The following is a 25585-nucleotide window of genomic DNA, read 5'->3' as shown; positions in this document are numbered from 1 at the left end:
CATCAGACCGCAGCTGTGCAAGGGATCCCGGGCCAAGGTGGATTTCATCGTTCCCTCTCCGGCTCAGCCTCCCCTGAGGGTTTAGCAGGTACCTTGGTTGCGGTTAATTCATCATTCTGAAAGGAGAGCACAAAAAACTTTACCAATGAACTCCTCCACCTCTTCACTGTATAGAGGGTGAAGACCTTGTTTAGCACACTTGGAGAGCTACCCCATGTTCTTGGAAAATTCTAATTTGGAGGGAGCGGAAATCCCACGGTCGTTGACTTTTAGAACTTTAAAGGATCTAAGGGATCATCTAACCCAGTGCCTCTCAATCTTGAATGTGCATAAAAGCTACCTAGGTATCTTGTTAAAGTGCAGATTCTTATTCTGTAGGTCTGGGGTGACGCTTGAGATTCTGCATTTCTAACAAACCTCCCAGTGATGCCAAAGCTGCTGATCTGTGGACCACACTGAATAGCAAGGTCCTCACCCAGGGAATGCAAATGAGTTACACCTTGAGTACCAACCCTGAAAGACTAGTCGTCGTTGCCTTGACAACTATACTGAGGGTTCTGTAGTTGACTCTGGGACCAGCTGGTCAATTAGCAGTGCCTATCAGAGGCTTAAGAATAGGAAACGTCACCTCAAAAGATTCTTTTTTTTGTTTTGTTTTTAATTAACAGTTCCTTTTACTTATAGTTGCATTTTTACAAGATTTTTTAGTTCCTTAGTGTTTCTTTTGGGGTTTTTTTTTTTTGAAGTATAATTGATACACAACATTACATTAGTTTCAGGTGTACAACATAATGATTGATGCTTGTATATATTGCAAAATGATCACCACAATAAGTCCAGTTACCATCTGTCACCATACATAGTTATAAATTTTTTTTTCTTGTGATGTCTCCTTTTTATATGCAGAAACTGAAACCCAGAAACATCAGTGATTTGCTCAGGGTCATATAAGCTAGTTAGTGATAGAGCTGGGACTATCTAGAGCTGGAAGATAAAACTAGAATTCTCTCTCTGAGTTGCACATTTTAATCACAGATTGCACGTGAAGCTGTTTTTAAAATATCTTTCCTCAGTTCTATAACTGGCAGACCCAGCCACAGAGTCCAATTTGGATTCAAGAAGCCAGACACTCAGGCCAAGTCAGCCTCTGAAAAGTTCTGCAACTTTGGGAAAAGAATGTGTCTGGACCTTAGTTTTCTTATTCCTGAGATGAGGAAATCCATGCCTAGCCTTTCAAATTCATTCTGATGTTGTGGAAAGCAATGGGATAAAAGATATGAAAGCCATTTGACAAACCTCAGTGACAAATAAATGGAGGACTTTTTTTTTTAATTGCTGCAGGATAACATTAAACTTTTCTAATAAGATTTTTGATTTTGGAAAAGAAAAATATTTTTTATAATAATAATTATAAATTATACATGACCTTACCATTGCCCTTTGTTGAATTTTATCTGAAATGATTGAAAATTCCTATTTTTAATTTTGTTAATGTGGTCCTTCTAATTTTCTACCCACCTATAATATATCTGGCCTGTGCAAATCATGCATAGAGGCATGTGAGGAGAGAGGGAGAGAGAGAGAGAGAGATCTCCAGCAAGCCAGCCAAAGTCTTGTCAATGAAATCTTGTTCTGAGAAGAGATGGCTGCCGGTAGAAACAAGGCTCCATGCTTCCTCATTCATATCCCGGAGGAGAGATGGGGATTTTTTTTTAATCCAAAAGCCTCCAACAAACCTTTCTTTTCTTTTCATTGGCTCAGTTGACTTCGGCTTTCCCATCCCTGAACCAATCCCTGGCAAGTGGAGGGGAAATACCAAGACTAGCGTAAAGCGATCTGGTCCACACCTGGAATAGGGGGTCAGTCTCTACTGTTGTTACAATGGATGGGATAGATTCAATTACAACATCTACTGCAAGGGACTAACTGGAAAATATCACGAATTAGCCTTACCTGCTTATATAAATCAGTGAATATCATAGCAATGATTGCCTTTTATTACATACCTAATTGTATGCCAAACATGACGGTAGGCTCCTTAAATAACTTACCTCAATCTTAAAACAAACCTTCATATAATGTAGCTTCATTTTAAAGATGAGGTGATACAACTTCATTTTAAAGATGAGGAAACTGAGGCTTAGCCAAGCTAAGGAACTTGCTCAAGGTCACAGAGCTAATCAGTAGAGAAGCTAGAATTCAAGGCTGATTCCAAAATTCATGTCTTCAAGACTTAATTGACTATATAGATGTTCTTATCTAACTGGAATTTAAAATGCTGATATACAAAGATGGTCTACAAAGTGTAATTTCATATAATCATTATCATCATAATGAAACTGACTTTATAGATGCATTTAATCTGGAGAAAGACAGGCATATTTCTCATAAATAAGTGAGGCTCGAAATAAATCTGAAAACCTAGTTTTGCTGATGGGTGCAGACTCTCCCTTCTCAAACTTTTACTGATCCTGTTGACAAATAACAAAATGGAACACTTTGAGTTACCTCTTGCCTCTGCCTACTATAAAGATAAAGAACCAAATGAGGTCCCTAAATTAAGCCTCAGGAAGAAACATTATTCACAGTCTCTTTTCTTAGGCCTGTGAATAATAAGGTCTCAACTTTAGCTATTTTCCTGGGAGACTGAAACTAGAAGATTCACACAGCCCAAAACCTATAGGAAGCTCCCTGCGAAATGGCCGTAGCAAAGAGAAGCACGTCTGGGGGCCAGCCCTGGTGGCATAGTGGTTAAGTTCATCACACTCTGTTTCAGCAGCCCAGGTTCTGATCCCAGGCACTGACCTACACCACTCGTCAGTGGCCATGCTGTGGTGGCAACCTACATACAAAATAGAGGAAGACTGGGAACAGATGTTGGCTCAGAGCGAATCTTTCTCAAGCAAAAAGAGGAAGATTAGCAACAAATGTTAGTTCAGGGTGAATCTTCCTCAGCAAAAAAAAAAAAAGCATGGCTATATTGATGCATTTGTTTCCCAAAGAGTGTTTGAGCAACTGCTGTGTCACCCTCTGTCACTACTTCCACAGCTGTTTAAGTTGGGGACTGGTTTATTATCCCAAACCTCTCCTGATCATGATAATCATGATATAGCACAAGTTCAGTTTCTTCACCTGCTTATTTCTATAATAATAAAAGTTACTGTTCCTTGAGTTTAACATATAGGGTACTATTTTAGGTGCTTTATATGGATTATCTCATTTAATCCTCACAACAACCCAATAAGGCAGATACTGTTATACCTATTTTACAGTTGAGAAACTGGGGCTCAGAAAGGTTATATATCTTGCCCAAGATCACAAAGCTTTTTCACCTTGCCTTTAACCCAGTCTACTTTTAACCTGAGCAGCCTGACTTCAGAGCCGACTATTGCCTCAGCCCAAAAGAAGGTGAATGCTTACAGGTTTACCCTGAGAGTTCCTACAGTCTAGAGGTAGAGTTTAGATATTTGTGGTAGGCTATTTTAAAATCTAACCTCTCATTTCACAAAGTGGCTTTCTAAAATGCAGTCAAACCAAAGTTAGCAGGAAAGGTCCGGAGAGAAAAGATGAGATCTCTCAAGTTGTCTACCTTGGCACTTACCGAGCAGAATGCTGTGTAGACATAGGGGGTTCCCGTATACTTTCCCTCTTCCTTTCCCCAGGCCTGATAGGTGTGCATTCCCTCTGACTCTACCCTCATGAAGGCCCAGGGCCACCTTTATCCTCCCCCACTCTGTGCTCAGGCCATGATCTTGACCTGCCCACTGCTCCTGCCCTCTGTCCTTATCACTGTTTCTTTAGTTGCGTGGTATGTAATCATATTTCCTAAATGTCTTCCCCTCAAAACAATAGGGAATTTCACTCTTATAAGGGGATATATAATAGGTCCTAGTGTAGTCAATCTTCAGTGTGATGATTCTGAAATAACACTGTCTGGGTTCAAATCTCAGGTCCCTTATTTACTCATTGTGTTACTTTCAGCATGTGACTTAATTTTTCAGAGCCTCTGCTTCCTCATCTATGAAGTGCGAGTTACTCAGAGCACTTACTGCCCAGGATTGTGGTGAGGAATAGATGCAATAATCCATGCAGAGTGCTTATAACTGTGCCTCGAATATAGTATGTATGCCCACTAAATATTGACTGATATTGACTAAATATTGACTCATGGTATTATCTGCTAATTCAACAGATACTTTTTGAGTCCCTACTAAACATGCTCCTTGCCCTCACAGAGACCGCATCCCGAAGGGAAGATACGCCTTAAACAAATACCTATAGAAATAGTATATAATTATAAGTGAAAATAAGGGCAGTGAGGGAAGTGTCTACATTGCTATGAGATCGTGTATCAGGGAACCTGATATAGTGAGGTAGGATCATGAACACTCCCTGATAGAAGGAATATTTGAACGGACATCTGAAAGATGCAAGATGGATAAGAGTAAGGAAGGATGACTAGAGATCCTCCTACTTACAATTAGTTGATGAAGCAAATGTTAGAAATTCCTTGGTCCTATTCAAACAGGGGCATATTATTCAGTATCAGTAATGTTCTATTAAGAAGTTGTCTGGAGCTTATACATCCTTTTATTGTTGTAATTAGTTATTTGCCATTTATATTTGTTATAATCACATTGCCCTTAGCATCACTTATTTTGCCTTTGTTGTATACAGTGGGTACATGCTTACAAGTATACACTTTGTTATTTTGACTATATCGTATTTTTAAATTACTGCTATTCCATTTTTATTCTGTTTTTTTAAGCACAACTACTAGACGCAGTGCTAGTTAGCACTAAACATGTGCCTAAACTTCCACTCACAGGACTCAGTAATTAATGTGAATCCATGTACCCTCCCCATCCAGCTCACTTCTCTTCAAGAGATCCATTTCAGCACCACTCTCATGCCCACTGCTATTCAAGAACCAAACTAAACTCTGAATCCATAGAAGCAAAGGTCATTGGCTATGTTCCCTGCATCTCTATGGAGTTGAATGTGCTGCTTCTTTCTGTTACCCTTTTGTTACATGTTCACAGGAGTCCTGCCCATATGGTCTGCATTAGGTCAGCTTGCTGGCTTCTTAGCCAAATTAAATGAAAAACAATAGGAGACAGTGGGTAAGGAAGGTTCTGTGGAAGGAGTAAGTATCTCTGATACACGTGAGTAGATCTGATTATGGTCTAGATGGGGAAGTCTGTGGACTGAGAAATTCTCTTTTTGAGTCAATATCTTCCAGAGGGAAGGAATTGTCATATTTTTAGATAAATTAAAACTTTAGCACCTTACTTAAGGAGGACAGAGACGAAACCTTGGCTTCTTGGCTTCTAGCTTTTAGCTAGAAGCAAATTGTAATTTCTCTCTGACCAGAACTGAGGCAATGAGTGGTTCTATATGTCCAAACCCATCCTCATTAGCTTATGGAACAAAGTCGGAGTCAGTTTCAAAACCCAGGCCCAAGAGGAAACTGTGAGTCTCCCAATGACCTGGGATGATTTGGATCACAACTTTTAAGTCAATCGTGACCTGCCAGTAATTCTTGAAATTTGACCTGATCAGCTGCCACACTTATTCGCTTTTCCGGGCTTTGGAAGTTTGTGAAGAGGAGGGGTGTGTGGCTGGAAAAGCCCCCCATTTCCCTCAGCAATGTGTACTGTCATCACCCTTGACAATCTGTGTAAGCCCCAGCGGGAAAATGGAGCTTCTCTTCTGCTAAAGGTTATTCTTTCTTCCCCTCCCTCTATCCCTGCGCCTTGGAAACATTTGACTGGAATGTTTCCAGCCTTATGAAAGAAATCAAAACAAATGTCCTCTGTGGGAGTATTTAAAAATGGATTGGGAAATTGTGAATTACAAGTTACATGGTGTATAAAATTCTTTAGCAAGTCATCACCCATAATGCTTTAAGTTGTATGAACCAGCTAATGAAAAGATTAGATCAAACATCTCTCTGCAGCTTGGGACTTGAGTCAATAATTCAGATGAAAATTGAACTAGAACAAACCTTCACCCCTCAGGATGTAAGCTCCCGGGTGTTAAAACTTCTTTGAGTTATCAGGATTGGGTAGGCAGATTCTCACATCTACCTCTCTGAAATTTGTCAAAATAGAACTTCAGGCTTAGGTAAGCTCATTGTAAAATCTAGCTCCATTCCACGCATCCTGAGGATCTGTAGTAATTTAAGGAGAGTCTCTCCTTTGAATGAAAGAAATGTCCGTAAAATTAATAGATTGTAAATATAGTTTCTTTCACTTTTTCCTCCGTCAGGAGATTTCATTGTGATCCTAATCTCATGTTTTTTTCCGTATATTTAAAATGACTCCTGATCCTCAACTTTAATTGAAACTAGTAGCTTGTACTTTATTAAAATAAGAGGAAGCCAGAAAGAATTCTACCAACCTTCTAAAAGAAATTACTCAATTCATTATATATTTTATTGTACTTTATTATTACTAAATGTATCAATTTGAATGTACTCTCCTGTCCCCCAAATTTAGCATTTATCCTTCAACATCCATCCAAATATTATTTTAAAATATCAGTGATCTGTAGTTCATGTATTATTCTTAATGAATTCCACATAAGTTAACATATATAGAGAAAGGATCATTTTCCAAAAGAAATGAATTTGATTCTGTGAGAGGAAAAGGAATGGAAGAGATGGAGCCACAAAAATTTAGGAAGGCTGCTTATGAAGTTCAAGCACAAAGAGACACTGCAGAATTTTCACAGCAAGGTTCCACATCATTGGGAAAACACATACTGCTACTGGATCAGGATCAGTTTGCAAGAGAGATCCAAGACTACAGGATTTTGGCTAGGTGAATTTTCCTTATCCATCCTTCCTTTGTTATGCCATACAGTAAAAAAAAAAAAAAAGCGATTGGTAATTGTAGATGAAATGGAACTGAAAAGCAAGCTTTTTATAAATTAAATCTAAAGGAAATTTGATGCAGCAGCTTGTAGGCTGAATACTTCGATGTGATTTAGACCACCATAGTGATATTTAAAAATTTGAATTTGAATATCCTCAGGCAGGCCTGTGTTTTTTAGTCGAGGTCACTACAGAGCCAAGTTCTTCCTATTCTCCGTTACACCTGCTTCACACTCCCATACGATTTCCCTAGCCAGATGTGAATGTGGGATCCTGGACCTAGTTTAACTCTCTAGTAATTCAATTTAGCAAATTTCATTTTGAAAGCTTGCTTCATACCGACTGCAGTGGTCAGCATTAGGGATACGTAAGGAGCAGGATGCAGTCCCCGTCCATGTGTTAGCCATCGTGAGGGAAATGAGAGTTCAGTGACATCATAGCAAGAAGATTGAGCCTGGTGGAGGGAGTCAGCAAAAGCTTCCCCAAGTCCACCCAGATTTTCTGGATGAAGAACACTGAGGCCCAGAGTAAGCCGGAATTAGAACCAGCTGTCATCTCTGAAGTCAGTGTTCTTTCCACTCTGCTTGTGGGTGTTGAAAAGGGCAGGGGCCCAGATGAGAAGGACCAAAAAGAGCAGGAGCCTCAGCTCACTGGCCAGCTCATGCTTGTTGAATGTCTTCTCACTACTGCTCCTGTATTAATCATAACTTCTATAAAAGCTTATCTTCTGGGATTCTTTGGAGAGAAAAATATTACTCTTCTCTTTCAGCTCCTGAGTCCTACCTCTTACTTCCTCTAAAAACTTCACTATCACTTGAAACAATAACTTAAAACCTCACCAAGCTCACTTGATTCACCCACCTGGCCAAATGGATGATTTTGTGTGTGTGAAGCAGGATCTTTTCACCTCTGATGACTATACAGCAGGGTCACACAGGTCACGGATCCATAAAGAACAAATTCATTAATGTAGTTCCTTAACAAGGAATCCGTCTACTAAGGAAATCTTGAGATATGCCCTCATGTGATCTACCAAGGAGAATTTAAAAATCAAAAATCAAAACAACCGGGTAGCCGATATCTTAGAGCCACCTGTGTCCACTTCATTAGTATTTTACCCCATAGGGAAAATATTTAGTAGATAGAGTTGAAGGTTTGAACCTGCAAACATAAATTTAAATGATTGTTTTACCACTTAACTATCTTCCAGCTCCCAATGGAGTTCTGGATTTTGATGGGAAGGGTTGTTTACAAAATGCTGATAGTACTGACTCCATCATCATAATATGGTTGTGAGATTGCAAGCACTTTACAATAGCATAATAGAAGCAAAAAAGACAGAGTAGAAATAACGTCAGTCCTTTTTTTCCTACTAGCTTTAATTAAAAATGACCACCCTCCTGCAGCTACCTGGGTATTTCAGCATCATTCTCCTATATTTATGTTCCAGTTCTAAACTTCGATATTTGGTTACTATTTCTCCATTTACTTTGGTGGAGGGATTCAAAAAGTCAAAGAGCCTTTTCTTGCTCTCCTAGTATTTCCATTTCATATTCTAGTTGGGTGAACTTTCTTTCACCTCTTAGAATACTGAGTGCATGCTAGGTAGTTTCGGAGTGTTCTTCCCTTGAAAAGAGCTCTTTGGATATTCCTAAGTGGTTAACAGTTCATTGCCATAGCATTTCAAGTTACTCAGGTCACAATGGCATTTCATGAAAGATAAAACAAGATCTCCTACTCCACACACTAGTCACAGTAATTGGAAATTGCAGAGTTAGGATTTCTTGGACTTTTGCAATTTTTCACTCTTGATGATATGAGTGATGAACTGGGATTTAAGATAGCCCTCTTCTCCCTTACCAAGGTAAGATGTGATGCTGCTGGGTCACTGAGGGATGTGATTTGTTTTTCTATACACATATATGACTATAGGACAAGGACATCCCTCCACAGCATACACCTATCGCTGAGAAAGGTGCAGGAAAAGAGGCAGCAAACATGAAACCAGACCTGGAATTAACGAATTATTATATAAAAATAAGATCCACTCTTCTTTTAATGCACTAGCTTTTAGGGAAAATGGAATTCTGTTAACCAAGCATGTTTCTTTTCTCGTTGGGAAAAATGTTGGGATGGGGAATGGGAAGAAGGAAAAGAAAACCTCTTGATCTAAATGTTTAACGTGAATTTGCCAGATTAGAAATATCAGCGCATGGATCAGTCTGGAAAATAACACAAGTCAGTGGAGAAGTCCATCCCTCTACCTAATAAAGTGGCTGATGCGATTGTTGTGCAAACTGCCCTCGTTCGTAAAGGATCAATCTGTCTGTTTGATAAACAGATTTATCAAATAAATAAAAAAATTTATCCTTGGTAAAGGGTAAATCTGTTTTCCGAAATTTCAGCGTTTCATTCTTGATTGATGAGCACAATAAGTCCAAGTAAAGCATAATTTCAAGAGTGAATTGTTGACTGGGAAGCAGGCAACTTTCTTTATTGGTATTGGCCTGCTTCATAGGGCCTCTCCAAAAACCTTTGCTGTTAGGAATGGACACTTGTGAATTAAAGTTTGAGACTAGAAAGCCAGTAGTGTAGACCCTTGGACTAAAGCAAGCCCGGCTGCGTAGCTCCTTGTAAAGGCAGTTTATCTACAGAGAATGACAGTTTACTCCCTAGTCTATCGTTTCCCTCTATTCCTCTTCATTTACTTTTGCTTCCTTCTCTCTCTTGTTTTAACTACTATCAACAAAATTCTCATGGCTGTTTGAATAGGTGAAAACATCAAGACAGAAAAATTCGAAAAGTATTTTGATATGTTTTCTAGGGCAATAGAGATTGCTACATGGTCTCTCTGATTAGTTAAAGGGAAATTCTCTTGTTAATGTCCTAATCAAAAAGGACAACATGGATGGACGTTGAGGGTATTATGCAAGGTGAAATAAGTCAGAGGGAGAAGGTGAAATACTGTATGATCTCACTCATCAAGTAGTAGATAATAACAACAACAAACAAACACCTAGAAACAGAGATTGGATTGGTGGTTACCAGAGGGGAAGGGGGGAGGGAGGAGGGCAAAAGGGATAACTAGGCACATGTGTGTGGTGATGGATTGTAGTTAGCATTTGGGTGGTGAACATGAGAACATGATGTAATCCATGCAGTAATAGAAGTACAATGACATACACCTGAAATTTATACAATGTTATAAACCAATGTTACCGCAATAAACAAAATAAATAAATAAATATAATAAAATAGGAAAAAAAAATAAAAGGACAGTTAGTGGTTTCTCCTGTGTCTCCACTGCTCAAGTGAAGAGAAAGACGATTAGGAAATCCACTTGGCAAGTCGGGAAAGGTTGGTGTGAAGACTCAGTTTCAAAGATCAGCTAAATTCGTGTGACAATTGCCATTCCTTCCATTTTATGAAATTTCATCACTTAAGCACAGCCTGATACAGAGAGGGCATTCCACGACAGAACTCAAGGTTGAAGAAAGTCTTGAGATGTGCAATTGTATAGTTTGGTGATTAGAAGTAGGAACCTTGGAACAGACCAAGTGCCAGCTGCAGTACTTACCACTGTGCAACTCTGGTCATTCACTAACTATCCCCAACTCTCAATCTCCTGATTTAAAAAGTGAGACTCTTAATAATAACTCCCTCATTAAATCATTGTCAAGATTAAATATTACAGTTGTGTGAAGCCCTTAGTACAATGCCTGTCTCTAGTAAATAAAAAATGGAAGTTGCATATCTTTTCTCTCTCTGAAAGCTGCTTTTCAGCTTGGTGGTGTGGATTGTGGTCAGAACCTTCAGCTTTTTTGTTGTTTTTCGAGGCCTCTGCTGCTTCTTTATTTAAAGTCATGCTCTTCTGCTACTGCCCAATAGACCCATAGTTTTCCAGGTGTGAACCCCAGACCAGCATCGCCTGGGATCTGGTAGAAATGCAGATTATTGAGCCTCATTCCAGACTCACTGATTCAGGAACTCTGGGAGTGGGGCCCAGAGATCTGTGTGTTAACAAGGCCTCCAGGGGATTCTGATGCACACTCAAGGCTGGGAACCACTGAAATAGACTATACCACCCACCAGACCACTAGCTGAGTCAGACTTCCTTGGTTGATTTTAAGACATGCTAGAGGCAACAAGGAAGATTATTGCATTGAGATCATCATTAACAGCCCAGAATTTTTATCCTGTTCTATTACTTAGTAGTAGTAGGATTTTAATTAACTAACTTCATTTTTCTAAGCTTCAGTTTCCAGCCTGTTCTGTTGTGGTGCAATAGTTACATCCCCTCAAAAACCTGATATGAAAAATCACCTTATAAAAACAAATATTTCAAAGAGAAAAAAAGGAAGGATAATTGCTATTCAATTTCATGTTTATAATAAAAAGTCATTTTCCTTTTATTTAAACAATAAAAGGTATTAAAAATAAATAAACTCTAAGGGAAGTTTACTATTACAAGCTAAACATAACAAATTAAAAATGCTTTTCCCTTTTACCATTTGAAACACATGTAAAAGAACCTATTAGTCTCCTCTGTTGCTCCCAACACGGTTCACCTCCTTTGAAGGGAAAAGAATAATAATAAACAAGACAAGGGGAAAAAAAGGAAAGTGCAGCCAGTTGAACAGTCAGCCACTCAAACCTAGCAGCTGCAGGATGCTTTAGGTCCCAGTCAAGAGGGCTGAAACCCAACACTGGTCTGCATAGTGAAGATTGTGTTACTCTAGCGGATTTCCTTAGTTCTAATTTAAGTTATGATAAATTTTTGTTACAGGTGAAATGCCTCTAATTCCTTTCCTGCCCTACCTATGTTACAAGATTATTGAGGCCTTTAAATGAGATAGGTTATATCTCATAATTTTTTGGGTCTCAAGTAACAGAAAACCCAACTCACGCTGGCTTAAGCAAAAGAAAGAAAGAGAGAGAAAAAGAGAGGAGAGAGGCGAAGGGAGGGTGGAAAGGGATGTATCCTCTCGCTTAGCATCAGCAGGTCAGGCATGTCCAGACACAGACACAGTGTCACCAGGTCACCCATTCTCTTTCTCCCTAACTTGGCGCCAAGTTAAGCTCTCCTCTTGAAGTTGAAGCACCTCAGTGGATTCGGGGCCACATACTTCTAGGGACAGACGCAGTGGAAAAGATTTAGCCTTCGCTCTGCTATGCCCACCTGAAGGCTCGTGACATGCTGTCGGCTCTGAAAAGCTCTCATGCCCATCGCTGCACCAATCACTGTGTCAGGATTACTCTGACTGGCTTACAGCCACACTGGAAGCACAGAAACTGAGAGTGGGAAAGTGACGGTTCCCTAGACAGAAATTGTCCATAGTGTGGCTGATGAACAGTTAAACCACACATGTCTACTCTACTTACTTAAAAGTGTTGCAGTTAACAGAACTTTACGTTAGCTCTCATCTTTAGTGACATATTTAAATCCAGACGCTTTTATCCACCCCTCATTGAGGAAAATTTTGCAAGCCTCCAGATGACTCCCTCTACCGTACACTGAAAAGGTCTTCTTTTCTGAGCTGCCAGGGTTTGGGGCTGCTGCTATTTCTCAGCATCGCACAGTGAAAGACACCTGATTCTAATTCCTCCTCTGCCACCTATTCACTGGGTAAACTTGTATTAAGTTTCTTAACCTCCCTGCGCCTTATTTTCTGAGCATGAGATCAGTACCTGCCCCAAAGGGCTCCTGGGATAACTGGAAGAGGTCAGTAAGTAAAATGCTTAGTCCTGGCTTCTAGTTGCTACTCACTGAAATGCCTCTAACCCTTCTCTGGGGTAAGAATGGGGCATCTGTCATGTAAGTGGTCCAGGGCACCATGGGAAATGCTGTTTCCAGATCTCAGGCACTTGAGCATACTGCTCTAGCAAGAACCCTGTATAAGTACAGGCAGAAGCCTTAGAGCAGGAAAGGAACTTAAGAGGTAGTCCGATGCAGTTCCAGTCTTTAGACTGCCATTGCAAATTAAATCCAAGAGGTTGAGTTACTAAGAGTCAGAAAATTAATTCCATCCCATCAGCAGTTATTTATTGAGCACCTACTATGTGCCAGGCATCACACAAAGTGCTTGGGGATACAGCAGTGAATGAGACAGACCTTGTTTCTACCCTTACCAAGAAGTATAGTCTGCTAGGGCAGACAAATATTAAACAAAGATCACAATGATGGGCATGATAGTGGAATGTCAAAGTGTCATGAGGAAAGACCAGTCAGGCCCTTCCCCCTCTGCCACACCGGCACTGAGATGTCTCCCTCTTTGACCTTGGCCTTGGGGCTGTTGTCCGTGGTGATCAGGAGGATGCTGATGGGTTCTGTGAACCCACGACCCTGGTGTTCCCTCTCCAGGCGTGAGATGAAAAGCAGCTTCTATTCGTCTCACCTCAGCATTCAAAAGTAACTCAATCTAGACTTATTTATTATACTTAATAAATTTATTTATGTATTATAACAAATAGAGTGTTTACTATGTACTAAGCATTTTTCTCAGTACTTTAAAGAAGCCACTAATCAAAGCAAAATTAAATGATACGTTGAATTCAAAATTCTGGTTTGCTTATGCAGTCCATGTCATTTAAAAAATGGCAGTAGAAGATCAAATGTATTCATTTAATGAATATTTATTGCTTTTTATAGTAGGATCCATCATGATTTTTTGAGTGCTTACTGTGTGCAAAGCTGGGCTAAGTGCTTTGCCTGTGCTGTCTTATTTAATCCTCTCAACCAGCCCTAAGAGACTGGTATGAGTATTTTCTCCCGCTTTACATATAAGAAGACTCAGCGAAGTTGGATGATTTGCCCAAGGTCTCAAACCTAGGGAATGGCTCAACCTAGCATCAAAGCCTGGATTGTCTGAGCCCAGAATCAGGACTTGGAAACACTGCACTCTATCCATCCCCGCTTCTAAAAGTAAACAGATACAGTTCCAGGTGTTAATGAAGCTACTCTTGCAGACTTCAAAAAAACCCTCAAAACTGGTGATGCCAAGAGAGTGGAGTCAACGGGTGCTGTGGTGTGGTGTCAGTGGAGGGATTCAGCTAATCTCTGAGGAGGCGAGGAAGAAATTTGGCATATGTGGAAGGCTTTATTGAGGATATGAGAAAATGGTGGAGAAAACTAGTTCTTGAAAGGACGAGATGGGGTTATTGGAGCAGGATCTCAGAACTTAACTCTGATGTGCAGCCTAATAAACTACAGCCTGCTTGACCTTCTCTATGTTTCTGTTAATTGGGAGATAAATTAGAAATGAAGAAGGTTATACTTTAGCCCTCTCCACCTCACAGCTCCATAATTATGGGTAAGAATTTTTTTTATTTATTCAAGTTAATTTATTTATTGACTATACAAGCAGTCCTATTTTGAGGTCAACGTATTCTAATGTAATATGACGGACACCAAGGAGTAGCACTTCATAAGTTGATACAGGTGTTCAATACACCTCACCCACCACCGCCGCTCTCCCACGTCAGCCCGTGAGGATCTCCAGCACTGTTCATCCACAGAAAGCTCATGACCCATGTGTATTCACATACACTGCAAGGGCAACATACTTACTTTTCTTTTAGGCGTAGCTATTTATTGTGTTTCCCCACCTTAGTGTAGCCTGCATTTGTCCTATTGCACTCATAGCAGGTCATAACAATCAACTTTGCATTGTACTATAGTTTCCCAAGTTCTTCCCACATATTCTATTTCAGCTCATCTCCCAAAACCCCATTCTTAGGCCCCAGTACGGTTGAAGAAACCTAGAATCAGAGGGATTAAATAATTTTCCCAAAGTTAAAAATAATAAATGGAAGAGCCAGAACTCCAATCTTTTGACTCTGAATCCAATATTCTTTCTAGAGACTGTTACTGCTGTGGGGACAAGTACCAATACTATCTTCCTCACCACTGTAGCTATGATACTTGGCACAGTGCCAGACACACAATGGTGTTCAAGAAATATATTTTTTTAATTTGTGAATGAAAAAATAAATAATAGGACTTGAGGAATTTTCTAATCTAACACATCTTGAATTTTCTGGATAACGAAACAGAAACCCACTAACATTAAATGAATTATCTAAGGATCATTTGTTCTAAACTTAAAACAAGTTTCCCTTAATAATAGTCCACTGCTTTCATTATTTTTATTATGGTTCTTCTTATTGGTTTATATTTTTAACTCGGTCAAGTCTGGTGTATATTCATAATTGTTCTTACTACAGTTGTTCAATAGAAAAGCAAATATCCTGGTGCTTAGAGAGGGGAGACTCCTGAACATCATCATGCATAAAAATTTTGCTAAAAAGCTATTTCCTAGGTAGTTAAAATAAGAGTTAATAGCCCAGAAAAGAACAGAATATAAGCATCCTATCTGAAATAACAACAAAGGGTGCTAGGTTTCCCATTTCCATGAGCTTTGCTTTCCTTGAGTGTTGGAAAACCACACCCCTGTTCCCCCAAGCTTGCGGCTCTAACGATCAAGAATTGAACTCCAGCTCCACCGTTTGCTAACTATGTGACTTTGGGAAATTTGGTGAATGCCCTCACCTGTAACCTAGGAAAAGAATTCCTTTTCAAAAGAAGATTGTGAGCATTCAGTGAGACACTTTCTGTACTGGCACATTGCATTCACATTTAAGTATTTGTTTCCCCATCTAGGGCCAGTGAACTCATCATTAAAGCCATTACCTGTCTTTTCCTTGACAGAAGTGTTTCAACATTAATTGGATTTAGTTTCCAAATATATAAATTTTTAAAATTAATCTAAAGAATATGTTTGTTTAATATTTCCACTAAGCAAAATACTACCATAAACCAAACATACAGAATGTCTGACCAGTGGACAGAGATTAATTGGTCAATTATTATGCCCTAGCATATTTTATAGCTTTTCTTTTTCAAAATATTTTAGATTTGAATTTATAATACAGGGTCATTAAACCACATTTGAAAGCTAATTGTTAGTATATAATCTTAGCAAAATTCTCTTTGCCTTCTGCATAATTGATGAAGCTTAGAGCATTGTATCTTCCAATTAAATATTTGGTTATATCTCTTGCTTCCATATATCATCAGCACCTATAGTTGGCCATTTTTCCCTTATTTTATAATTTCAAAAATTTTATTGGCAATTGGTATATCTGGAGTTTTTACCAAAATAAATATACTAGTGTTAATAATAATGTATTGCGGCTAGGTTTCATTATCAGTAGCAATTGAGGCCTCTTAAAAATAAGACACAAATCTTCCCTTCTTAACAAAAGAAAAACCATTACATAATCATTTAATATTTGGGAATCATGATGTGAGTATTCATGGTGTACTTTTGGCTTTGCCTAGAAGAAATCAACCAAGAGAAAAAGGGTCACCCTATCTGCACAGCCACCTTAATTCCACTCCCTGGGCCCAGAATTCAACTCAGTACAGACAACTCTGGGCTGACTCTCTTCTTAAACCCTGCCTCCTTCCCTTCCCTCTGAAGCCAGTCCCCCACCCCACTCACCCCTCCACCACCCACAGTCTGTCCAGCTGTTATTTTTGAGTTCCTTGTCATTCCTTGCATTTTGGCTAGCCACATGTTGCCTCCGTTTCTACTGTTCAAAACTCTTCCTTTACCCTATTTATACTGATGTTGCATATTTAAGGTGACATCCTGTAACTGTGGGTGTTAAGAAGCATCAAATAAACGAAGTTATACAAAAATACTTCTGGCATATACAGCAAGTGGTTAATAAATGTTACCTACTGTTTTTAGTTGTAGTTTTATCACGAATTCATCTGTAATTAGGCTACTATTGTGAGCACAATTCAGTAAGTAATCCCCTAATACTATTTCATACCTAATACAGTTTTATTTTCTATGTTTTTGTATCAAGACTGCAGATTCCTTAAAGGGTGTCATGCCTTCTATTTCTCGGCATGCCCTAAGTAGAAATAATGAAAATGGTACCGGCAACAGTCTATTATATCATTCCATCATTACAGCAAACATTATAGCAATAGCATTTAATAGATGGTGACACTGAAACTCATATAGCTTGTAGTGGCAGAGCTACAATTCCAACTTACATAGTGTCACCACAAAGCCTGTTCTCTTAACCACTGTGATAAATGCTACCTAAACTCCATATCCTAGAGCCTTGCAAAATAAGCACAAATAAAGGCTTATTGTTTTGATTGTCTCATTCGATTCTTCTCCCTTGCAGATGGACCCCCATGAGAACATCTTACTGAGCACTCTTGAAATAAAAAACGAAATGGCCACATCTGAGGCTGTGATGGGACTTGGAGACCCCAGGAGCACAATGCTGGCATATGATGCCTCCAGCATCCAGTATCGGAAAGCTGGGTTGCCCAGGCATAGTTTCGGCCGAAATGCCCTGGAACGACACGTGGCACAAAAGAAGAGCCGCCTGCGGAGACGCGCCTCCCAGCTGAAAATCACCATCCCCGACTTGACTGATGTGAATGCCATAGATCGGTGGTCCCGCATTTTCTTCCCAGTGGTTTTTTCCTTCTTCAACATCGTCTATTGGCTTTATTACGTGAACTAAAACATGGCCTTCCATGGGAAGCAAGGACTAGATTCCTCCTCAAACCAGTTGTACAACCTGACGTAGGACTTGGAAAACACATCAATCCAGGACAAAAGTGATGCTAAAATACCTTAGTTGCTGGCCTATCCTGTGGTCCATTTCATACCATTTGGGTTGCTTCTGCTAAGTAATGAATACACTAAGGTCCTTGTGGTTTTCCAGTTAAAATGAAAGTGATTTGTACACATGCTGGCAAGATTAAATCTGAATGTTCCACTTTATCTGCTTAGTACGCAGCCTCTACAAAGGGGAATTATTTAGAAGACATTCTTAGAAGGCTCAATAACATTGTCAGTCATTTCGTTGAGAAGTGATCATATCCAGATACTTCCCCCTCTTTACTCCTAGGGTTGGCATGCCGTTGAGATGGCACCGTGCTTATGAAACATTATCTGCAATGCCATGCAAACATGCTTACTGAAGATGGTCTATGCCTGGCTTAATAAGGTGATACTGGTGCCATGGGAAGATAATTCCCACTGGATTCTAGAAGGTTCTCATGTAGTTCAGATGGGCTAGGGGGAGTCAAAACAGAGACTCAGGAGACCAATTTGGCCAGTCTCTGCATGAGCACAGGGAATCAACTATGACGTCTTCTGTTTTGAAATTTAGAGACCGGGAGACTTCTGAATATTATCGTGCATGGTGGCTAAAGAAATTTTTCTGAAATGCTATTTCTTAGGTGATTAAAATAAGAGTTAACAACCCAGAGCAGAGTGGAAAATTCTGAAACAACTGTTGTAGCAAAATTAAAGCAAGCGAGCGGCATGACACTTATCAGCCCCACACAGCATCTGGTCTATACATACTGTGTTCAGTGGCAAAAGGTAGAGCAAGAGAGATTTTTTTTCCAACCTCACAAGCTTTTGACAGCATACCTACAGAGGTTTTTATAGTTTATCTAATCAAAAGCTAACCACAAAATAGAAAAGTTAGCAGAATTAGAAGTATCTTAGATGTGGATTCGATTGGGAGTCATTCAAATATACTAGCAGAGAGCACAGACAAAGCTAGCAAACAGGTTGCTTTTCTCAGGCAATGTCAGCTGTCCCTGCAACATTTCCCTATAAGTTTATTTCTGAATTTAATAGCATATTTCAAAAGAAGGATTTGTTCATTTCTTTAAGGGATTAATGGTTCTTTACAGGTTTTCCTGCTTCTGAAATTCTGATTATATCCTAAGGAGATAGACAAAGTAAGGCTTTGGAGAGATTGTGTGAACTGTATTTCCTTCTGTGCAATGAAGTTCACCTTTGTATTTTCATAGCAAACAATACTTCAAAGATTATGTGCACAGGTAGAGTTAGTTTGTGGGTTTGTTGGGTTTGATTTTTTTAAGGATGCTTTCATTTCGTATGTTGCAATCTGCCTATCAAAGAAAATATGAAAACTAGTGGAAAATAGGACAAGAACAAAGCCACATTAACATGATGAATGTTATGAGCCTCAATTGATATTGCGGAAAAACATATAACTGTAATCAGGCAGGCACGATGTATTGTTTTTATTCTATTTTTAAATTATGTTATTGTGCTTCTTTCTATACTAATTGGACATATGCATTCATATGTTGGACAGGAAAGAGAATAAGATAATATATTTTTTATTTCTATCAATGTGAGGTTCATATTTTGCTTTTCTTGGAGAAAATAGTGAATTGCTACATTTTCCTTAAGGTTCGATTTGATTGAACTTTTTCTTGGAGGATGACTTTGCTATTTCTGTTTAAAAAACAAAAAAAAACACTTCTTTTTGGAGTAACATTCCTAATTGTGCATAGTAGCCAAGGCCAGTATCTGCCTGTGAATAAATGTATGTTTTCTTCCCTTGATGATTCAGCAGCTTGGAATATGTTGGGGTCCTGCTGCCCTTCTCTTCCAACCATCCAAGAATAACAACACAAAAGATTTAGCATTCAGCTTTCTGAATTTGCCCCAAGATGGGATGGTATTTTTTTTCACCAGCATAGGAAACTCTGGCCCTTATTTTTTGATTGTACACTTGAATACCTCTGAGTATGATCTTTGGGCAGAATCCAACCAAGTTCCTGCCCATGGGCTCAGAGTAGCAATTCCTTAAGTTTCTCCAGGGACACACTTTCTCCCAGGCAACCATATGGGGGCATCACACTAATAAAAGTGCCTGCCCCTTGTGGCCAGGGGTTAAAGTTTGAGTAGCATATATTAAGAAGGAGCATATCGATAACTCAGGTGCACAACTCCAAAATGCCATTCTGGAAAGGTTTTTCTAGAGACAACTCAGAGCCCAACTCTAGAAGTGGGCTCTTATTTGCAATTATTGTAAAAGCCATAAAAATCCTTGATATTGTCATTTATGGTTACAACAAAATTTTGATGTCCAGGGAAGTCAACAGAGTAATCTAGATGAAAGTGGAAAGGAGCAACTTTACATCAAGATCCTCTAAAGCACATGACCAGGGATTCATTTCTGCTCTTGGTGATAAGAAGAAGCTAGAAAAGGAGAAAGATGGGACCTTGGAACAGATGCCCTAGGGCAAAATCCATATATTGGCATTCAGTAACCACGTAGGTAGAAACAACTGACTCATCCTCCCCAGAGATAACAGTAGACATAGAATTTATTCTTAAACTATATTTTTACTGTAGTTGAATTGGATTGTAGTCACCAAATTGGGGAGGGTCGGGGAGGGGTGCTAGATCTCACAAGGCTACAAAGATCAGTCAGCTTGATAGCCAGTGGTTAAATTTAAGGACCAGAAAAGTGTGTTTTGGCAATTCTGATATGGTATTATTATCAGTTTATACATATGTATAGTTTTTCTTTTGATTATAAAACAGCCAGATAGCCAGCAATTAAGGTGTTTTTTCATCTTTGTGAAATTCATAGGCAAATTCTGACTCTAAAATGCACAGTCTAAATGAAATCTTTGATCTCAATCTGTATATATGTATTGTACATGACTCTAGTAGGTATGAAATGCATTTTCAGAATCGAAAACTCATGCAACATAATCATGTGTTTGCATAAGGAATGTTACAATTCTTTCTACTGCAATTTAACAACAGGAGAAAAGACTCAAGCAATGCCATCTAGATGTTTTCTCTTCTCATTTCTTCAAAAGCAGTGCTAAGTAAAAAAATAATAACAAAAATGGTTTATGAACCAAAAGACTTTACATTCTAGCATTAGAAACACAAAAAAATTTGTCAGCTTACAAAAGCACAAAACATAGAGAAAGTTCAGTGGAATGCGTAATGGGGAAATGAATAGTTTATTTTAAGCAAGACCTGCGTTAAATTGGCAACTAAGACAACTTCCATTTTCTATAGGTAACTGTGTTGCAGTCTTATGACTAACTTCATACTCAACAACAAAAACAGCAAAACAATCAACAAACAACAGGTCTTACAACATATCTACATGTATATATGTGTATATATAGATCCATATAAACATACATACATAGATATGCATTCATATGTTGGAAAACAAAAGGAATAAGCTAATATGTTTTATTTCCTTCATTAAACCAGAGTATGAGTATTTTTAATTTTACAACCAACAAATCAACATATTGAAACAAGTAATACAGGGTACTGAGCATTTCTCTCTTGGCAAATCAATGCCTACAGTTCTTAGGAACCATTGCACAGTTTGACACTACAATAGTACTGTACCTCAGAATATCAGAAATTAACTAGTTCTCACATTGCTTGTCTACTTGCTTTCTTTTTCAAGAAAACAAATAACATTTTCCATTGGTGATTTACAAACAAAAATGTCTTAAGAAAACAGAAAATGATAAAAAAAAAAAAATATTCCTCCTAGGAGGAGGAAGAAAAAAAAAACTAAACCCCACCATGTTGGTTAGGGCAAATATTCTCAACTGTAGCAATCATGCCATTTTGCTAAGTGTACAGAATACATGTAATGTGAGCAACCATAACTTTCACTGACCATGTGTAAATATTAAAACAGATTTCTTAAATATTTTTAACTTCTAATTTGTATTTTATGGTAAGGCAACGTGCTAATTCTGTTAATGGCTTAAGTTAATGTGTTATAATATTATGTAAATAATTAAACATGCTGTAAATGAATAGTCAATAGATACAAATAATTGTTTAGTTTCTTTTTCTTAATTTTTATTGATTTTTTACTACGTACAGTTACTGCAGTGCCCCAGCAGAGTAATTTAAACACCCTTTTGCATAAATGGTTTGGGATCCCAGACAGAAGGGTTTCAATTTCAATTTGCTATCACACACACACTCACACACATATATACATACACACGCACACACATACACACGTACTCTTTCACTTGCCCACTCACTCACTCTCTCGCCCTCTCCGCGGGGAATGCTGTAGTGTTAGCGCAGTCAATGTAACAACCAAGAGACAGCCTTAGAAATGGCAACTGGGAAAAGCAGAAACAATCATTGATAACTTGATAGTGTTTTTTATATGTCAGAGTTCAAGAAACCAAAGGTTGTAACTTACATCTCAATTTTCAAAGAGTAAAAGTTTATATTGATGACACTACAGAAAATAGAAGTGCTTATTATTCATACTTGCTCCAGAAATTTGTTACACACAATACATGCTAGAAGACTTTTTTTTAATAATAGCATTTTGTCCTTAGATAGTATTGTTCCTTTCAACCAAAGACTCCAGAATTGTTAAAAAACAAAAAAAAGAAAAAAGGGAAAATGGAAAAAAAAAAAGACACTGCTTCACACCAAAGGTTTAAAAAATATTTTCCAAATACACTAGGAACATTGTAAAAAATAGTAAGGAGCCAACAGAATGCTAATTAAGATACTACTCTAAAGAAACTATTTAATAAAAAAAAGCAGCACTCTTAAATATCAGTTATTTGGAAATTAAAGGAAGACATTTCTGTAGATATATGCAAAATTCTGACATCAGATTTTAATTTGCTTTGAGAAGTTCTTTTGTGATAAAGATAAATATGCTCCAAAATGATGAAAAACAAAACTTTGTGTTTTTAACTTTCAAAAGCAAATGTCTCTCTCCTGTCCCGTGTCCACTAATCTGATGTCCACATGTGTGTCCTTGTGCCATAGGAAGCAAGTTGACAGTTCCATCAGCTTGTATCTTTCCCTTTACAGTTCAATAATTTGAGCTCAACAATGGTCATTTTAAACATAATTAATTCACACAAAGTTGCAAATAATTTAAATTCCATAACATTTTGTATTTTTATTTGCATGGGTGTTTAAATAGTTCTGTTATGAATATTGTCCCTGCACAGTTCTGAATCGTCCTTTTATAAAAAGTGATATTCTAGTTTCTTCACAATGTAGTGATAATCAGCCTTACTAATGACCTTGTAGCCTTTCTTAATATGCACATAATGCACATTTTCCAATGGCTAGAAAATACAAAACACAAGTGGATATCATTGCATCTATTTTCATGTCTTTCTAAAAACAGGACTACTAAAATCTCTGGGATACATGAGATAGTAACAAATGAGGAATGTAAATGAGTAGCACATAAGAATTATTTTCTTGAATTTAAACTTATTACAGTCAGTTTCAGCATGTAAATATATAATAATGTTGGCTAGTGTGTAATTCTTGAACTAAGAAATATAAATAAAACTTAAAAGGATGTGTGTGTATACGTGGATTCCTTGGGTGCAGAATTATTTTTTTATCTATTAGTATGGGTTAGGTTGTAGAATTATGGCTTTTGTGAAAAGCAATGAAAAGCTTGGAAACATGAGACCTGCTGTTGGGCAGACTTGAGTTTGAGCTCTAACTTGTCACATGTTAGGTGTATGATTGTGCAACTGCTTAATCCATCTAACTCTCAGTTTTCTTATCTGTAAAGCAAAGATATAATTGCACCTCCCTCATAGGGCTGTTATAAAGATGAAATGAAGTAACCTATGAGAAGTCCTTAGCACAGTACAAGATACTTGGTAAGTGGTGTGTAAAAAATAGATACTGTTGCATTGTTGCTGTTTTAATTATCATCATTACTAGAATATTCAGCATATATATCACAAATTCTATTACTGTATCTAAAACTTTAATTATTAAATGTTCTCTTAGGTTAGATATTTTATATTAAGGATAATTAATTGAGAACTTGACTTCAATCATGAAAACATATGATAAACATAATGTGCTCATTCATTTAACATTCAACATGTATCTGCTGAAGACGTCATGCTAAGCACTTTACAAATTTAATACTCATTTAATCCTTGCCATAGTCTTAAAAGTAGAAGAAACTCAAGATCAGAAAGAATCTGTACCTTGCCCGTGAGAGTAGAACTTGGATTCCTACCTAGGCTGGACTCCCCCTAAATCCTTGCAAGCTCTTTCCACCTCATCATTAAAAATGGATGACCAAGCTGGTTCAGTTCTCATTTATTTTGGTCATTTCTCAAGAAGCATTTGCTGAGAGCCTGCCATCTGCCAGACCTTGTGCTAGTACTGGAAAAATACAGGCTGAGCGTACAAGGCCCCTGCCCTCTTGGATTATATGGCAGCTCTCAAACTCATGGGAACTCTCCTGAGGCCAGTGAATCATTTGGTGACAAGCCTAGTGTCTTTCACCCTTAGTGACTTTAGACAGTCCCAACAGCACCTCATAGACGCTGACTGTGAGGGAGGCAGCCTGTCAGGACACAACTCCAATAAAGTCACGATGAAAAGCAGCTATACTACCAAGGAGTAAACAGTACTGAAAAGACCCAACTATGGGATGAATGAAGACCCAGTGTTTCTCAGTTAACATTGTAAATTGCAAGTTATGTAATCCAGAATGCAGAATACTTACATTTGCATTTGACAGCCCTCATGCTAAGTTTCAGCATTTCTCTCCAGCAGAGAGAACACATTTGCTTAGCTACCTGAACATGTTCAAATAATCAGCGGTCCGTGTGTGCTTGTGCATGCACCTGTGAATCCATGTAGGTGGGGGGATGGTGAGAGGGCCGACAGAAAATGCTAGCATAGGTGGGGTTCGTGGTCTATGACTTACCCTGGGAAGGGAAAATCCCCAAATATTTCCCCTCAAAAGTACTGATCAATTCATAACAAGAAAATTCCCTCACTCATATTCCAACTACCATAATTTCTTCTGAGGACCTTTTAGATATCCTTGCTTTCTTCTGAAACATGTTCTAATTCTGAAATATCATATGACGTTTTTTATGCAGGATATTTCTCTAAGCCATGAAATCCACCTCCCAGAATAATAAAACATCTCAGGGATGACAATAGGCACAATCAGTCCCTAATCCTTGATTTGCTAAAGCAGACTGCAGCAAAATAATGTAAGCATATTCTTGTCCTCTAAAATCTCTGTAACAGAGCATTAGTGAAATGTGCCGCCCTCTCCCAACCTACCCACCAAGGAATAATCATGGGATGACAAGTTCCAGGTAAGCCCCAGAATGATTAGGCTTCTTTGCTGGGTCTTCTAATCTATGTATTGATTTGTGCATGTTCTTGTCTTTTGTTTCACCTGGGTAGCTAGGTCATTAGTATTTATTTATATATTTGTTTTTCACTTCAGAGATTTTTATTGAAAAGAAAGAAGAAGCCTCTGGGACATACTCAGAGACGATGCTTAGGGTCCCACAAGCACTGAGGAAAATGAGTGTCTTTAAGGGCAAGGAGAGAGAGAGGGAATGATTTTTCTGAGACTAGGAAGGAGAAGAAGGGTGGCAGGTTCTATGGGAAGAGAAACTTGCACATTATTTAGTGGTAGTGACTGGGGGAAATCGCAGACCTCAGAGCAGGTGGCACAATGAAGCTTTGGAGGCCAGTCCCTGGCACTGCCTCGGGCATGCCTCCAAAGTGACAGTCTTGTGACCACAGCGAAAGAATCAAACAGGCTGTAACATCTCAGTAGTAAAGAAATGTGGTTTTCCCTATATAGCTTCATTTAAGAAATTCATTACTATGCTCCCATCTGAGACCTGCTGGGTCCTTGGTCCCTCTACCCCAGGAAGTGCTATGAGAAATGACAGGATGAATTTGACACTGGGTCAGTAATATGCTATTTCTAGGAATAGACGTCTAAAGGAGGTGGGGGTAATTGGATCCAGTTCTGAAAGTTAGAAGGCTAACAAGAGATACAAAA

General features: G+C 38.5%; 1 protein-coding gene across 4 annotated transcripts in view; it reads left to right on the top strand.

Annotated features, from left to right (window-relative positions):
- GABRB2 (gamma-aminobutyric acid type A receptor subunit beta2) overlaps positions 1-23120 on the top strand; it is a 244604-nt gene extending 221484 nt beyond the window's left edge. For all 4 annotated transcript variants that reach the window (XM_058545415.1, XM_058545398.1, XM_058545407.1 and 1 more), the window contains one exon: positions 17084-23120. In XM_058545415.1, coding sequence (XP_058401398.1) covers positions 17084-17431 — 348 coding nt within the window. In that variant the 3' untranslated portion in view covers positions 17432-23120. The remainder of the gene's footprint in view (positions 1-17083) is intronic.
- Positions 23121-25585: the final 2465 nt, after the last annotated feature.

Source organism: Diceros bicornis, chromosome 1 (assembly GCF_020826845.1).
Source record: "Diceros bicornis minor isolate mBicDic1 chromosome 1, mDicBic1.mat.cur, whole genome shotgun sequence".
Lineage (NCBI taxonomy): Eukaryota > Metazoa > Chordata > Mammalia > Perissodactyla > Rhinocerotidae > Diceros > Diceros bicornis.
Note: the sequence above shows the minus strand (reverse complement) of the source record. Positions and strands in the feature narration are given on the sequence as shown.